The sequence below is a fragment of the Lissotriton vulgaris genome, chromosome 1_1 (assembly GCF_964263255.1).
Source record: "Lissotriton vulgaris chromosome 1_1, aLisVul1.2, whole genome shotgun sequence".
NCBI lineage: Eukaryota > Metazoa > Chordata > Amphibia > Caudata > Salamandridae > Lissotriton > Lissotriton vulgaris.
In genome coordinates this window covers 469223254-469241072 of record NC_141685.1, presented here as the reverse complement: position 1 = coordinate 469241072, position 17819 = coordinate 469223254, and the positions used below count along the sequence as shown (strand labels likewise).

The 17819-nt window shown below is 51.4% G+C and overlaps 1 protein-coding gene across 1 annotated transcript in view; it reads left to right on the top strand.

The window, feature by feature from the left end:
* C1_1H1orf141 (chromosome 1_1 C1orf141 homolog) overlaps positions 1-17819 on the top strand; it is a 268263-nt gene that overhangs the window by 116801 nt on the left and 133643 nt on the right. The window contains exon 4 of the mRNA XM_086936240.1: positions 17438-17559. Coding sequence (XP_086792366.1) covers positions 17438-17559 — 122 coding nt within the window. The remainder of the gene's footprint in view (positions 1-17437; positions 17560-17819) is intronic.

The window sequence follows — 17819 nt, the reverse complement described above, 5'->3', positions numbered from 1 at the left end:
AGCCATGCTCACGGTATGAACAAGCAATGAATTATAGATGTTAAAGTTGCTTTCACAGATCGCTTAGTTCAGAGAGTTCGTTCAGACCTCGAATCGCTGTGTCGAATTTCATGATCAGGAATGGCTCTTTTTGCGATAGCCGTAGGTAAGGACTGCCCCCTCTTGAAGAAGATTTTATTATAGCCAGGATTGTCCATTTTAAATCATTCGGGGTATGGTTCATTTGTAGGAAATGAGTCACAAGCGGGGCAGTCGTAACTTTGTTCTTAATGCGTGAACGATGTTGGATGATTCTTTGTCGTACTTTCTGTGTAGTTTTGCCCACGTATACCTTTTGGCAGGGACACTAATGGCATAAATTACGTACTTGGATTTGCAATTAGTGAACTTGTCATGTTGCCAAAATTTGACGAGTTCACTAATTGCAAATCCAAGTACGTAATTTATACCATTATGTGCCCCTGCCAAAAGGTATACGTGGGCTCATGACCCATTTCTACAAATGAACGATACCCCGAATGATTTCAAATGGACAATCCTGGCTATAATAAAATCTTCACCAAGAGGGGGCGATCCTGACCTTCAACTATCGCAAAAAGAGGCATTCCTGATCATGAAATTTGACTTGGCTAATCGAGGTCTGAACAAACTCTCTGAACTAAGCAATCTGTGAAAGCAACTTTAACATCCATAATTCATTGCTTGTTCATACCGTGAGCATGGCTTTGAATATTCGATCCATGGGACGCAAGAGCCTAGCTGTAAGCATGATATTATCTAAATGTTGTAATACCAACACACATAGACGTATGTGATTAAAGCGCTACATGTATTTTGAACAAACTTTATAACACCAATATTGCGCAACCAGGCAATCCTTCTATATTCACTACAAGATCCATAAACCCCTGCAGTGCCAATTCCAGTCCGCATCTTCGGACGAGCAGGCTCTTTAAATTGTTTTCATGAGGTGCCCACGCTACGTTACAGATGCGTGATGGTGGACGAAGGAGCAAACTGAAGAGACTGAGGCAAGTTACATCGGCATGAGAAAAACACTGACACACTCCAGTATTTGAATTTGCCAACGCAGGTCGGGATGCATGCGCTGTGCGCAGCGGTTCTTCTGCCCTGGTAAGCGCTGTGAATGGCAATATTAAAGACATGACACACGCCCTTCTTTCTCTCCATAGCTCCGGTTGAGGGGGAATCCCGGCTAAGGCTACGCTGGGTAGCCCCTCGCAGGATAAAGTCACCTCTTGAATGAAAAATGATGACTCCGAGGTAGGATAATATACCATACCACCACACTTTTTTCAGTAAAAGAGTGGGCTTACATACATAGATTTCATACAAATTCCGCTTTTTACATCAGAGCTTCATTCTAATTCACTGTGCTGATCAGTTTTAGTAGGATTTGGAACACAGAGGAACCACATTCACCTTGTGAGGTAGGAATGCACTAACTTTCATTACGTCAGACACATGCTGAGTATTGCCACTTCAGTAGTGCCTTTGCTTATTCCTCCCCATTATGTGTTTATTTATTCACAGATTTCCAATGATTTTTCTTGAAAAGTCCATAGGTTCTTGGAGCATCAAACATTTGCATTTACAATCAGGTGTTTTACGTGGAAGTAGATAGATAATAGTTTAAATATAAGGGTCTCACAATTGCTGACACCAATCCCCTTTTGTCTTTATGTTTCACAGTCAAGGCCATTTCCAGTCCACGTCCTGAGGAGAAGCCTAGAATACCTCAGGGTTTGAAAAGTGTTGACTCTGAGCTCAAGTCAGAACAGTAGTGGGGCACTCCATGGAACTATTAATGTAATGTCCCCTCCCCCCCCTGGCGTAATGACCCCTTTATATCGAGTAGCCTTCAGCTCAGTAAACAAGCAGGATTTCTTGAATTAGTTTCTGTCCACTTGTTTGTATATCTATCACACAAGGACTGGTGCCCTCTGAAGATGTTTGGAGGCAATTGACATTTTTATGGTGTTCATGTTCTGTATAGATGTTTATTGAGTATTGTTTGTATTATGTATTATGAGTTTCTGATCTGTATGTATTGTTGGTGATACATGTATTACATCTGTGTCGCTTTCAAGGACATGATGGAATGTTATGACACAAAAAAATATCTTGAAAATTAAAAATGATGCTAAATAAATAGTGCTCACTTAGGATTTGTTGGCTAGGTGGAGCTAAAGATTGGTTGACTAACCTATCTGGTAATTTTTATGTTTTTCGAATTAGATTGATCAAGGCCAGATATTGATAGGACCCAAGCCTTCTTTGTTCTTATTGTCAAGATCTCTCTGGCCATGTCCCAGAATGCACATGTGTACCTGCCTAATACGTAAACCATGATGGCTTCATGGGCAAGGGTAGCTGATGAAAACTAGACTTTCCTTTCTGAAAACATCAGTTCTTTTCATTAAGATTTCCCCAATGGTGCACTAATTTAGAAAAGAATGGAAGACTCGCCTCCTTAAAGAACACTTCGTCACAATGTACTACCTATGAACATCAGCTTTCTCTCTTCTTACTTGTTGACTTTATGCTAGTCTTTGACCATGTACGCAGGTATTTGGCTAAGTTCACCTTATAGAAATACTACATCAGTCTAGATCGAGCTGATATCAGGTCAGGGTCCGAGATTGGTAATGGCACTAGTTCTACTACCACCAGAGTCAATATCAACACCTGTGCAGCAGGAACTAGTGTGTACCATGGTACAGTACAGCAGGAACCAGTGTCATCCTTAGTGCAGGCATGGAAGTCCCTAATCGAGCAGCCTAGTATTTAAATCCGAGCTGGCAGATGGCGTTGGAGGTGGACCTGCCAGAGATATCATTAATGGAGAACCCTGTGGGCCTAAAGTCGTGCCAAAGGAAGAGGAAAGTACACAAAAAATCTGCAGCAAGTCCTCCTCAAAGACTTCTGTCTGCTGTAGAGTCGACGGTGCCTGTTAAACTCGGCTTTGCCGGGACCGACTGTAGAGCCGATTTACTGAAAGACTTAAATCATGAAGTAGACCTTTTGCAGAAACAGCCTCATGAGTGAGACCAGGCTTGTGAATTGCAACAGGTGTAGGACCTATATCTGAAAAAAACAGGTTAGTATTAGATTCCTTACCTTAGAATATCCCCAGGCGTCAGACTGGATATTCAGAAACTATTGCGTAGCAGTACCCCTGCGCGTCGGTAGGTGTCGTCTGCGGCTCCACGTCCGTAGTTGACGTCGTTGGAGCCGGGATGACGTTGCCGGAGTACTTAGATGCCGCCCTCGCGCGCTGACGTCAGTTCTTCTTTTTTCCGAGCCAGCTAGCGCAGATCCGGAAAAAGTGGTAACCCCTTAGTCAATTTTTGACTAAACTTTTTCGATCATTTTTTGATCCTTTTCGAAGTCCAACGACTCCGACGGTGCCAGTAGGGATGCCCAGGTTTAAACCCTGCGCCGACTGCGACTGACTGATGTCGGTTACCGACCCCCTCTGCCGGTGTCTTCATTGCCTGGGCCTCGACCACGACGACAAGGCCTGCTCCGACTGTCGAGCCCTGACGTCTAAAGCTAGGCGGGAGCGGTCCCGCGAGTGACTCGAGCTCCGGCAGTCGGCCCCATGCCGCTCAAAGTCCCGGTCCGCGAGGGGGTCGAAGGACCGGTCGCGGGGTCGGAGCCACCATCGCTCCGGGAGTCGTCCTCGGTCTTCGGGCTCGAAGTCCTCAGGTAAGCACAAGAAGTCGAAGAGACGTCATCGCTCTTCTGACTCCCCCCGACGCTCGCATGATGCGGCCGGGGGTTCGGGCGACACCGAGCCACGGGCGTCGCAGCCTGCTTCATACCCGTCGGTCCCTGGGCAGAATGCGACGCCGGAGGAGATCAATGCCTTCCTCACGGCCATGAGGTCGCTCACTCCTCTGTCGGGCTCCGCGGTGCCTTCGGGCCCAGCAGCCCCGACTGGGGGTCCCAGCGGATCGGGCCCTTCGACTCCGACGCCGTCGGGTGCTTCGGCCCGCCGCCGCCGGTAACTTCGGTCCCGGCGCCGCAGGCCCCCGCAGGATCCGGGTCCGAGTCGTCGCCAGTCGACCTTCCGACCTCGCCGGTGCCGGCCCCCAGGGTGTCGCCCCCGGCGCCGCCTCCGAGCCGCGCCATCCCCGATCCCTCCCTCGATTCGGGTCCGGCGCCGGAATGGCACCGCTCAACGCCGTATCCGACGCCGCTAGGAGATTTCTACTTCTATGACGGTGCCCCATCCTTTGGTCTTGAGTCTCAGGAGATGGGGGGCGAAGGGGATTGGGAGGGGTCTGAGGACCCTCTGGCACGGGAGTGTCAGTCTTATCAGGACTGGACAGGTGAGCTAGGGGAGGACAGTGGTCTGGACACCTCGCCGGACACTGGTTTTGTCTCCTCTCCTACCGTGGCTACGGAGGAGGGGGCTGCCTATAGTGTGGTACTGACGCGGGCGGCCAAGGCCTTGGGCCTGGAGCTCCCCGTCGCGGCCGTGAGGACTAACCTCCTTACTGAGGTCCTTAAACCGCAGGCAAGCTCGTCCGAGCCTCTGCTGCCGTTTAATGAGGCCTTGTCTGACGTTCTTCTGGGCACTTGGTCCAGGCCCGCTACAAGTCAGCCTGTAGATAGGAACGTGGCCAGATGCCACCGCTCGGCTCCGGGCGACCCTTGTTTCCTGTCCACCCATCCCACCCCTGAGAGCCTGGTCATCCAGGCCTCTAATTCCCAGACCGCATTCCCGACGGCTCCCCCCGATCGGGAATCCAAGAGGTATGAGCAATACGGAAAGAAGGTACTCTCCTCCCTAAGCTTAGGGCTGCGGTCAGTCAACACCACGTGCCTCTTGGGCCGTTATACCAACTCTCTGTGGGACACAGTCGCGGACGTGCTGCCACAATGTCCGCGGAGGTCCAGACTAAACTCACCTAAGCCCTTGCGGAGGGTCGATATGCAGCACGGTACTTCATCCGGTGTAGACTGGATACCACAGACTCACTGGGCAGAGCGATAGCAACGACGGTGGCGATTCGTCGCCACGCCTGTTTGAGGTCCGCCAACTTTTCGCTGATGTCCAGAACACCCTTATGAACATGCCGTTTGATGCCCGTCACCTCTTTGACGACAAGGCAGACCATGCGCTTGAGTGCTTTAAGGGCTCCAGGGCTACGGCCAAGTCCTTGAGCCTCTCGGCCCCGCGACAGTAAACGGCTGCCTTTCGCTCCTTTCGTGGCCAAGGAAGGGGCAACCCCACACGTCCTGCCAGCAACGGGCCACAGACTACCATCCAGCGCTGTGGCGGACGTGGAAACCGCCGTGGCGGTGGTCGGGGAAAACGACGAGGCCAGTCCACACCATCCCCCGCAGCATCCACCTCGAAACCCTCCTAGTCCGAGCTTTCAGGCCCATGTGACGCCCGTGGGGGGCTGGGTTCGCCATCACCATCTCCACCATCTCCACTGTCACATCCGACAGGTGGGTGCTGCAAATCGTCTGAAGGGGCTACTCCCTCCCTTTCGAGGCAACCCCTCCAGCCATTCCACCGCGATACCACCGCGTGTCGGGGGATTACTTGACACTTCTACGAGAGGAAGTTACAGTCCTCTTGGCCAAGGGGGCCATTGAGCGCGTTCCTGGGCCAGAAGTAGGGTGTAGTTGTTACTCCTACTACTTTCTGGTACCCAAGAAGGGCAAAAGGGGCCTACACCCTATCTTGGAGCTACAGAATGTCAACTGCTTCATCCGGCAGGAGAACTTCAAGATGCTGACACTAGCTCAGGTCCTAACTGCCCTGGACCCAGGAGACTGGATGGTAGCGTTGCACTTGCAGGACGCTTATTTTCATATCCCCGTCCTGCCGGCCCACCGGCGTTACCTGTGGTTCACGGTAGGCCACAAGCACTTTCAGTTTACCGTGCTCCCCTTTGGCCTTACCAGCGCCCCACGGGTGTTCACGAAAGTGATGGCGGTGGTCGCAGCTCATTCGCGCAGGTTAGGGGTTTCAGTCTTCTCCTACCTCGATGACTGGTTGTTGAAGGCGGGCTCACCCCAGACAGTCGTCAGCAACCTCCAGACTACGGCCGACCTCCTGCACCTGCTGGGGTTCTCCATCAATGTGCCTAAGTCACACCTGTGTCCCTCTCAGAAGCTCCTCTTCATCGGAGCGGTTCTGGACTCGGTGCAGTTTCGGGTTTATCCTTCCGAACAGCGGATTCGGGATATTCAGGCTCTGATTTCGATCTTTCAGCCTTTATCCCGAGTCTCAGTTAGGTTGACGCTGCGGCTTCTGGGGTTGATGGCCACCTGCATTCTTCTGGTGCATCACGCCAGGTGGCGGATGCGGGCTCTGCAGTGGGACCTGAAGTTTCAGTGGGCCCAGCATCAGGGCAACCTGTCCGACCATGTCTTGATCTCGGAGGGCACTGCAAGACATTTGCAGTGGTGGCTCACGCACCGCGATTGGGTCAGCGGCAGATCCCTCTCCCTACCCCAACCAGAGCACGTAGTTGTGACAGACGCGTCCCTCCAGGGCTGGGAAGGCCACATGGGAGAGGCGGAGATCAGAGGCCTCTAGCTCCACATCAACCGTCTGAAGCTGCGGGCGATCCGGCTTGCACTGAAGGCATTCCTCCCCTCTGTCCGGGGGAGTGTAGTGCAGGTGTTCACGGACAGCACGACCGCCATGTGGTACTGAAACAAACAGGGCAGGGTGGGGTTGTGGACCCTTTGCCAGGAGGCCCTGCGCCTCTGGCAGTGGCTGGAACATCAGGGCGTGACCCTGGTGGTTCAACACCTGGCAGGTTCCCTGAACGCCAGGGAAGACGAACTCAGCCGTCGGTGCATGATGGATCACGAATGGCGTCTGAACTCGGACGTGGCGCAAGGCCTCTTTCAGCAGTGGGGAGAGCCTTGGTTAGATCTATTCGCCACAGAAGAGAACGCTCAATGTCATCAGGTCTGCGCGTTGGAATTTCCAAGGCGGCACTCGCTCGGAGACGCTTGTCGTCGCAAGTGGAGCTGCGGTCTGTTGTACGCCTTTCCGCCTATACCACTTCTGCCCAGAGTGCTGAAGAAGATCAGGTGCGACCGGGCCCAAGTTATCCTTGTGGCTTCGGACTGAGCACGAAGATACTGTATCCCGAGCTACTCACTATGTCTCTCGATCCCCCGATTCATCTGCCTCTTCAGTAGGACCTTCTCTTGCAGCAGCAGGGGAGGGTGCTCCACCCGAACCTGTCCAGTCTCCACCTTCATGCGTGGAGATTGAGCGGCGACAGTTGAGGCCATTTGACTTGCCTCCTCAAGTTTGTGATGTAATTCTGGCAGCCAGGCGTCCCTCCACAAAGTCAGTATACGCCTGCAGGTGGAACAAGTTTGTGGCATGGTGCACAGCAAAGGCTGTGGATCCCCTTTTTGCCCCTCTTTCTGAGGTTCTCCTCTTCCTTCTTTCTCTTGCCCAGCAGGGCTCTGCTCTGGGCACTATCAAGGACTACCTTTCTGCCCTTTCCGCCTTCTGAAGGTTACCTGATCAGCCTTCTTTGTTCAAGTCCCCGGTTGTTAACAGATTCTTAAAGGGCATCACTCATATGTTCCCACCTGTTCCTTTTGTGATGCCTCAGTGGGACTTGAACCTTGTACTTACTTTTCTGATGTGCGCTCCATTCGAGCCACTTCACAACTGTCCTCTCCATCTTCTTACCCTTAAGACTGCTTTCCTGGTTGCCATCACCTCTGCCAGGAGAGTGAGTGAGCTCCAGGCACTTTCATCCAAGCCTCCCTTCCTTTCTGTCCATCCGGACAAGGTTGTGTTGTGGACAAGACCCTCTTTCCTGCTCAAGGTAGTCACAGCCTTCCACATCGGGCAGTCCATCCCCTTGCCCACCTTCTTTCCGCCTCTGCATCCCTCTAAAGAGGAAGAGCGGCTCGACTGTCTGGACCCAAAACGTGCACTCTCATTCTATTTGGATCACACACGCCAGTTCCTGGTGGGTGACCAACTCTTTGTTGATTACATGGGCGCTAAGCAGGGGCGGGCGGTGCACAAATGGACCATCTCTCGGTGGGTCATCTTGTGTATCAAGGCATGCTACTCTTTAGCTAAGAAGGAGCCTCCTGTTGGGCTGCGGGCCCATTCCACTCGGGCCACGGCGGCTACTACTGCCCTGGGCTTGGGAGTTCCCTTGCAGGACATCTGTCAGGCAGCTACGTGGGCCTCGCTGCACACGTTCGCAAGACACTACTGCCTGGACAGCCAAGTCCGGAGGGATGGCTTCTTTGGCCGTTCCATCCTCCAGGACTTTCTGGTGTGATTATTGTTTCGCAGACCCACCACCGGGGTTGGTATTCCTGGGGTATCTATTCTAAGGTAAGGAATCTAATACTAACCTGTTTCTTTCAGATGCACAAGTTGCTTACCTTCGGTAACAATATATCTGTAAGAAACAGTAGTTAGTATTAGATTCCTTACCGCCCCACCCATCCTCCCCGTTCTGCGAACCGATATCTAGGGTTAAGGTCATCCCTTTTCAGGGCCCTAGTGTCATGGCACCAGAGTTGGTTTTAATCATGGCTCTGCGTTTCTGGCGCGGAAAAGCTGTGTATAAGAACTGAAGTCAGCGCGCGAGGGCGGCGTCTAAGTACTCCGGCGACGTCATCACGGGGCCAACGACGCCGACGACGGACGTGGAGCCGCAGACGACGCCTTCCGACGCGCAGGGGTACTGCTACGCAAAAGTTTCCCGATCCAGTCTAAAGCCTGGGGATATTCTAAGGTAAGGACTCTAATACTAACTACTGTTTCTTACAGATATATTGTTACCGAAGGTAAGTAACTTGTGCGCCACCTACTTGTATAGGACCGAACAGAGTTTTTTTTTTTTTTAATTTTTATTTTTGGTGCAAAACAAAGATAGCATTAACATCACCATCAGTCACGTAGTCATATATGATTACTGGGTGAATGAGGTCATACAATATACAGAAAGTGATAAAACGTATACCACCCACATTAGCTCCAATGCGCTACTGGCCTCATCGGCGACGTGATGAATAGGAATATACATGTGTCGTAGAAATACAGTTTGCAATTTTGTGTTTCGTTGATTACTATTCTTCCGAGTTTTGCCTTTTTTTCTTGCAACAAACGTGAAACAGTAAAAATAGCACACTTAGTCCGGCACGTACTTGAAGTAATATCTTTCGGAACTCGTAGCACAGTCCGTCTGTAAAAAGAGCAATCAGTAGTATCTATGCCCCCCATCTCCTACACCCTCCCCCTACCACCTTCCGAAGTTAGGTCCCGCTCAAATCCGTATCACACACCCTACATGCATGCACACACCCAATCAAGGTTCTTCGTCACTCTCAGATCCTTCGAGGTCGTCCTCTTCTAGTGGTTCACAGATATCCCCTCTATAGGAGTTCCAGGGTTTCCACACCCCATTCCATTTACGTGGATTACCTCTCAGTTTGTACACCGCCCTTTCAGTCAACATAAGCATGTCCATGTTGCGGATCCATTGGGCCAGTGTGGGGAGATCTGCCGACCCCCACTTCTGAGCTATGTCCCGTTTCGCTGTTACCATCCCTACTGTAACCCAGGTCCTTGCGTAAAAGGTGAGGTCAGTCGGCTCCCAGATGTTTAGCAGGCAGAGCCGTGAGTCTAGAGTAAGGGTGGTGTGAAGTGCCTGAGCCATTGTGCGTATTACCCGTTGCCAGTAACTGACAATCAGTGGACATTCCCACACCGTGTGTATGAAGGTTCCTTCTGTTCCGCAGCCTCTAAGGCAGTACGGATGATCAGCCCTGTGCAGTTTATGAAGCATCGTGCGGGTGTAGTAGATTCTGTGTAGGATTTTTAGCTGCACTAGGCGAAATTTGGAGGATATGCCTGCTTCACGTGGGGACGCCATGGCTGCGTTCCACTCAGTTTCATCTAGATCACCCACCTCCAACATCCATTTGTCCTTCAGTTTCCCCAGTGGATCAGGCATATTATTAACCAATTTACGGTATGTTAGCGATGTCGCCCCTTCCTGCAGGTAGTCAGTAAGTAGACGGTCCTCCAGAGGGGAGGATTCGGGTGGGGAGGTGTCGGGCGGGATCGCTGCTTGTAGCGCATGTCGGACCTGAATGTATCTGTAGAGCTCTGTGTTACCTAACTCGTATTGTTCTTGCAGAGTAGCAAAGGAGATCACTCCTTCCCTCGTCCACATGTCCCCCACCGTGGATATGCCCATGTTGTCCCACTGTGTGAAGCCCTTGGAGCGCCGCAAATGGCCCAGCGCCTTCGCGTCCCATAGAGGTGTAAGTTCCGTGATGATGCCATCCCACTTCAACCGCCTGTGCCTTGTACCATATGCGAACTGTGTGTTTCGTAGGCCCGGTGAGTTTCGCCGCCACTCCACGGTGGTACAGAGGGGCCAGTAAACTGTTCGTACCCAGTTGTGCCCTGTCTGCCTTGAACGCTGGGTCATCCTGCGGGGCATGTATCCACTGGTTAAGGATTTTGAGCTGAGCCGCCCAGTAGTACAGCTGTATGTTTGGGAGTGCAATTCCCCCGTCGTACCACCCCCTGTTTAATTTGGCGTGGGAAATTCGGGCTGGCTGACTGCCCCACAACAGGCCTGAGATCTGTGCCGTTATTTTCTGGAGGAAACTATCCGGCACCAAGTGCGGAGCGTTTTCCAGTACATATAAGAATCGTGGCAGAGCCATCATTTTAAATAGCGCTGCCCGTCCTAGTAGCGTTAGGGGGAGGTCCTTCCAATGGCGTACATCCCCACGAAGACGTACCAAGGGGGGCTGTAAGTTCAGTCGTGTGAAGTCCGCCTCGTCTCGGGTGATATGAATCCCCAGATATTTGAAGGACGAATGCGCCCTTTCTAATGGACAGGAGTCTGGGAGGGGCGGAAGCGGCCCCCGCAGTTCAAAAATGATGGATTTGGCCCAGTTGATGGTGTAACCCGAGATTCGCCCATGAGCCGTACAGAGAGCCAGGAGGTTAGGGAGACTCTCTTCTAGGTCCGTGAGATAAATTAGCATGTCGTCTGCGTAGAGGGATACTCTGTCCTCCCATAACGGGGTCCATTGTATTCCTTTCAAGAGTTGGGTGGTACGTATCGTAACCGCTAGTGGTTCTAAAACTAAGGCGAAGAGAAGGGGCGAGAGCGGGCATCCCTGTTGTGTACCTCGGCCTAGGGAGATGGTCCTCGAAATGTGGCCGTTGGCCGTCACCTTGGCTATGGGGTCTCTGTACAGCATGCGTATCCATGAAAGGAACACCGGGCCAAAACCCATACGCTCAAGCACTGCAAAAAGATAGCTCCATTCCACCATATCGAACGCCATCTTGGCGTCTAAGGAAAGGATGGCAGCCGGTTCCTGCAGTAGTGGAACTCGCGCCAACACTCCATGCACCCTGCGGAGATTTAGAGCAGTGCTACGATGTGGCATGAAGCCGGACTGGTCCGGGTGGATCAGGTGGGACAGACACGGCAGGATCCTGCTTGCCAACACCTTGGCAATAATTTTGGCCTCCGGGTTCAAAAGGGAGATTGGTCTATAAGACGAGCATTCGTTGGGGGGCTTACCAGGTTTCGGTATCGCCACAATAGTTGCCATCCGTTGATCTGGCGGCAGCGTACCCTTCAATCTAGATTCCTCGTACATATTGAGTAGGGGTGTGCTTAGGGATTCGGTCATAATTTTCAGCCATTCAATGGGGATCCCGTTGGGGCCCATCGCCTTACCCGGATGGAGGGCGCCGATAGCCAGCTGAATCTCCTCCACCGTAAGAGGTGCGTCTATGTCCTTGGATACCTCAGTTGTCAGTTCTGATAAGGGAACGTGTGCAAGAGCAGTCCGGACCTCACCCTCACTCACCACTGTCTCTGGGTTATATACTTCGGCAAAATAATCGGCGAGGACTTCCACTATCTCGTCGGGGCGAGTGTGGTTGTTGCCATGTGGGTCCGTGAGTTGTAGGATATTCTTCCCCCCCCCCTGTCTCCTGTCTAGCCATGCCAGCAACTTACTGGCCTTGTCCCCAATGTCATACACCCTATGCTGTGTAGCCGCAATGTCCGACGCCGTGATCTTGCGCATGTGATCTGTAAGGCGGCGCTGGTGGACTTGGAGCTCATGGAGCGTGTCTTCCGAGGGATTAGCCATATGGGCTGTGTTGGCCCTCTCGAGGCCCAACTCTATATCTAGGGCCTCTTGTCTGTGCGCCTTTTTGTGATTCGCGATCACAGCTATGGCCTGACCCCTGAATACTGTCTTGTACGCCTCCCATAATATAGAAGGGGAGTCCACCGAGGACCGGTTTTCCTCGAAGTAGAGCCGTGTTGCCCTCTTCAGGTCCTTGTTAATCTGAGGCACTTTAAGATAGCCAGGGAAGATCGGGAATAACCTGTGTCGTTTCACGGCCGTAGTGGTGAGTGTCAAAGTGAGTGGCGAGTGATCTGAGACCCCCCGTGGCTGTATATCCGTCTCCGCTACAGTAAGATGACCATTGATCAAAGCAAAAAAGTAATCTATTCTGGAAAGACTGTTGTGCGTGGCCGAGTAGTATGTGTAGTGCTGCTGAGTAGGGTGTAGAGCGCGCCATATGTCCACCAACCCCTGTGCATTCAGAAATGTCTGGAGCCTGTTGGGTCCTTCTACGTGTGTACGTGGGGGAAAACGGTCTATGGTGGTCGTGAGTGTCATGTTGAAGTCCCCACCTATGAGCAGTTCTCCATCAGGGAGGGTCAGCAGGAATTTGCCCAGATCCGGCAAGGCCTCAGAGTGTAGGGCTGGTGGTATGTAAACAGAGACTATGTTTAAAAGCCTCCCCTCCCACTGGCCATGTAATGCCGCAAATCTGCCATGGTCATCCGTTGCAGTAGATTTGACAATAAATTTGGACGATTTTTTCTGGAGGATGCCCGTGCCACGGGACCCCGAGGTGAACTCAGCATGCACTATCATGTGGTAGCCTCTCCTATCTAGGGCCTTCGTGGCCGCTCCCGCCAAGTGTGTCTCCTGTAGGAGAATGAGAGCCGGCCCCCGTCTCCTTATCCCCTGCAGCACCAGCCCTCGCTTAATCTTATCCCATAGGCCCCTCACATTCCAGGACATGACAACCAGTGGGGTCGTCGTGGTTTGACTATCCGTTGCGGCCATAGAAAAGCCAGTGAGTCGCCATGAAGCCCCTTCGCCCCAGGCGATGCTGCACACAGTGGCAGGCGTAGGGCAGGTATGGTTGATACTCCCAATCAGACCTCCCCGTGCCCCGAGTGGACCAGAAGTTCTCAGTTACATAGGACATGCCCAGATACAAAAGTGTGCTTATAACAGAAACCAGTAGGACCGAAAAGTCCCATAGTGCAAACTTACCCAACTCCCCCCCCCTCCCTGCCCCCTTGCTACACGGACTCAAAACTGCCCGCCCCCCCAACTTAGCAGAGTGCATACCCCATCCCCCAAACAGTGTACTTGCGCGTTGGGGTGAGGGACTCTCCGCAGCCGGCAGTCTCTCATTCACACCCCCGGAGGCCCTTCACCCAGTGTCCAATGGCGGGAAGCGCTTCGCAGCGTAAAAGTCTCAACACCAAAGTGAATATGAATGTTTTCCAAGTGGTCATTGTTCCTCGAGTTCTTCTCTGCCGCCTTCAGCTCCCAAAGAGTCACTGTTGTCCGGTCCCCCTCCCGAGGCCTGGGAGTCCCGGCGTTGGCCTGCAGTCCGATCTTTCATGGAGCGATGTGTCCGTCTGTGGTTCTGACCCGGTCTCCATCCCTCGAGCCACTCCCGTACGTTCTCCGGAGTGTCGAAGAACCAGGTCTTGTTCTCCGCTACCACCCGTAATCTTGCGGGGAATAGCATTGAGTACGGCAGTTCTCTGGACCTTAGCTCTTTTTTCACTTCGAAGAATGTTCGTCGCCGACGGGCGACCTCCGCTGTGTAGTCAGGGAAGATGGCAACGGTGGCATTCTGAATTTTGAGGGGAGGGGAGGATCTGGCTGCCTGCAGGATTGCGTCCCGGTCACGGAAGTTAAACAAGCGTGCCACTATGGGTCGCGGGGTAGCCCCCGGTTTCGGCTGGCCACCCGGGACTCGATGGGCCCTCTCCACCGAAAAGAAGTTGGACAGTCCCTTCGGCTTCAGTTCGGTCGTTATCAGGTTCTCTACGAAGAGATCCATCGCTTTCACGCCTTCTGATTCCGGTACCCCTATAATGCGGATGTTGTTGCGCCTAGAACGCCCCTCCTGCTCATCCAGCTTCTCCCGGAGCATTCTATTGTCCTGTGCCATCTTTCCCATCTCACGTTGGAGTTCTGAGATGTCCTCCACCAGAGATTTCGTGACCACCTCCATGTTCTTTACCTTCTCCGACATTTTGTGGAGGTCCGCTCTAAGTAGGGTGACGTCCGTGGAGATTCCGCCAACGGTCGTTTGCAGCTAGGCCAGTGCGAGCATGACGTCGTCCAGTGTGGCCTTTTTCCCCCCTGGGGAGTCGGCCGTTTTGCCACCCTGCTCCCTTCCTGCCGGTGACCCGGTGGGTTTGTCGGAGGTAAATCGGTCTATTCGAGTCTGTGTGACGCCTCCCTTAGGGCCTTTCCCCGCCATACCGCCAAGTGTCGTGCTCCTCGTGCCTCTGCGCTCCAGGATGTGAGGATCGGTGTGGACCCCCCGGCCAGTCCGGTTCAGTAAGGATCAGGTCCAGCGACTTTCTCCAGGGTGGGAGGTGCGTCGGTTGTCGCCACGTGCGTAGCGACTGTTACGATCAAAAGATGGCGGTCGCCCACTCTGTTGTCGATGCCCAGGCTTTCGGCGCAGCTGGTGATGGCCTTCGAGACTTTCTGGACTCCGGCGACCCCTCCGTCAAACACCACTTCCTTGATCCGCGTGGATCGCTGTCTCCGACTCTCCGAATTGCAGTCGATCTGTTGAGTCCACCGCCACACGGGTCCTTCCGGTCCAAGTTCTCCGATCAGGATGCACTTCCTGCCAGGTCAACAACCAGGGGAGGTCCCGGCTCTGGAGGTGTGAGTAGGCCGGGACGAGGCTTCGACGTATCTCTGGCAGCGTATGTCGGATTTTGTCGCTGCTCGTCGCTGCTTACTCCGCCCGGTCCTGGGATCCGGTACCCGCCTGTGGGGCTTGCAAAAGTGACGGATTTTGTGTCGGATCGACGAAGAGGCCGCTTCAGCCGCGGAGCTCGTCCCTTATGCTGCCGCCATGATCGGCTGCTAGCCACGCCCCCGACCAAACAGAGTTTTGCTTCATGTTCTCAGATGCAGGGGGTGCATGACGGCATGCTTGTTGCACGTTTTGGACTCATGCCCAAAGTTCAGGCACCAGAGACAAACCAACCAACACCTACTTCTTGCAGTCTCAGCACAGCTTGAAGCCTGTTGTTTTCGGTGGGGACATAGGGCCCGATGTAGGTAGCCCTTTACCGATCGGAATCGGCCAAAAATACCGATTTTCGGCCGTTTCCGATCGGTGAAGGGCTATCGAGATGTAGGGGCACTTTTTCGGTAATTTTACCGAATCGTTATCATTACCGAATCGGTAAATTTACCGAATCGGTAATATTTACCGATTCGGTAATGATAACGATTCGGTAAAATTACCGAAAATGCAATGTAGGTAGCCAATGTTCCATCAGCACATGGCTTACAGAATCGGTATTTTACCATGGAATACAAATCCATGGTAAAATACCGATTCCTGTGTACATGTACATCTGTGCATGTACACATGTGCCATGTGACAGACAGACGTGCCCTTAGGGCATGTCTGTGTGCCACATTGCACACATGCCCGTTTTGGGGGTGCTAGTGGGTGCCAAAGTGACACCCCCTGCACCCTTGCCAAATTCGGTATTTACCGATTCGGTAAATACCGATTCGGTATTTGACTTTAATCCTATGGGCTTCAAAGGCCCATAGGATTCAATAGCAAATACCGATTCGGTATTTACCGAATCGGTAAATACCGAATTTGTAAGGAATCGGTAACGATTCCAGATGTTGGGACCTACATCCCATTTACCGATTTTGAAATACCGAATCGATAAAATTCGGTATTTCAAATTCGGTAAATGGGATTTACCTACATCGGGCCCCATAGTTCCCTGATGCACTATACAAGAATTTTGAAATTGTCTGTAGACTGACAAAGTTGGGAGCAGAGCACCTGGATCTGCGCCAGAAGGCACGGAACAAAGGAACTGACACCAGTATTCAGGGATGGCACTTATATGCAGCTGGTCTCTTTCACTTCTGGGGTGGTGGAAAGTCACTGTGGTGCCACATGACACCACCTTTGGCGCGCAGGAGCAAGATCCAGTTTAGTGCTTGGGGATATTCTGAAGGTGAGGAATCTGCAGGTAGAATTTCCCATCAGAATGTCTATTAGCGCTCATTCTTTCTTGTACTGCAAAAAGATAAGGACGTTGTAGCTGATAAAATGAATAATAAGTGTGTGGCTAAAGTATCGTTTATAGGTTTTGCAATTGTTCAAATTGTATATTGCCATCTCCGGTGCAGGGTTCTGTTAATCACCCAGAATTAGCTGAAATCTCTCTACCTATCAACTTTATTTATTGATTGGAAATCAAAATCAAACCAAACAAGTGACAGAAAAAAACAGCCCTTGCACGCAACCATGGTTTGCAGTGAGTAGCCAAGAGCAGTATACCTATACATGTTTCCTGCTGCTAATCGTCATTTGATAACGTTTGAGAATGTGAATGCTGTACTTTCCAAATATTTTAGTGAATGAAGCAGTAGTTCTTGCAACTTCTGCATTGCCTCTCTGACTAAGCCTGGCTGTTTTTGCTTCTTGCAGGTACAGCATGAGTGTAAGTGGGAAATCCTCAAAATGCCCATTGTCAGTATTTTGTTGGAAAATCCAACACAGTAACATGCAAACCTCTCCCAGTTTCTGTTATATAATATAGGGATACATTAATTGTGCAAGATTACCAGTGTGGGGTGTTGTGGTGATGCTTGGCAGCTGCTCTCTTGAGAAGCAAATATAGGGCTATATTTGTTTTTGACTTGAAGGCATGGTTTGCTTTGCAGTTGATTGTTGTTTGCTGGATCATTGCTCCTTGTCAATGCCAGTTACAATTTCTAGCATGTTATAACATTCCTAAATATTGCAAAAATGGTCTTTTGACTGCAACAAGATGAATATATCTAACCCACTATATAAATAAATCATCTGTTTCCTGTATCAAGTTTGGAACGTAATTGATCTTCAGAATGTCACAAACCTTCCAAAAGTGCACCAGAACGTAACACCAGGTGCTCAAAGATATTGATGTGCTTTACAAATTACCCGAAAGTTCCATTTACCAACCTTCTGATTACCTGTATGTATTTTATTTTGATAAGTATTAAATCCCAAATCTTATGCTATTACCCTTAGGTCTCAGTGTGAATTACCGATTACACCAGCAGCAAGTGCTAGAGACCTTCTTTCCTACAAGCCACCCACGCGGCCCTTCAGTGCACCTCAACTTCTGAAAAGAGAGGACAGTGATCAGAAAGGTGATGTCTTGTCAATATATGGTAGAATGATGCTTTCACTGCTGTCTCAAATGAAGAGGTTCTGAAAAGACTATAATGAAATATTCTAATACAATTTTGGTATGGAAGACAAGCCTTACTCTGTCCAGCTATGTTCGGATTTAGTTTCCCAAAGCCCCATAGAATATTGCAGGCAAAACAGTGGTCTTTCAGCAACATGTTCTTTAAAAGCGGCTACGGTGCTCTGTGTATTACAGACATTTATCTCTGATCGTGCAGGC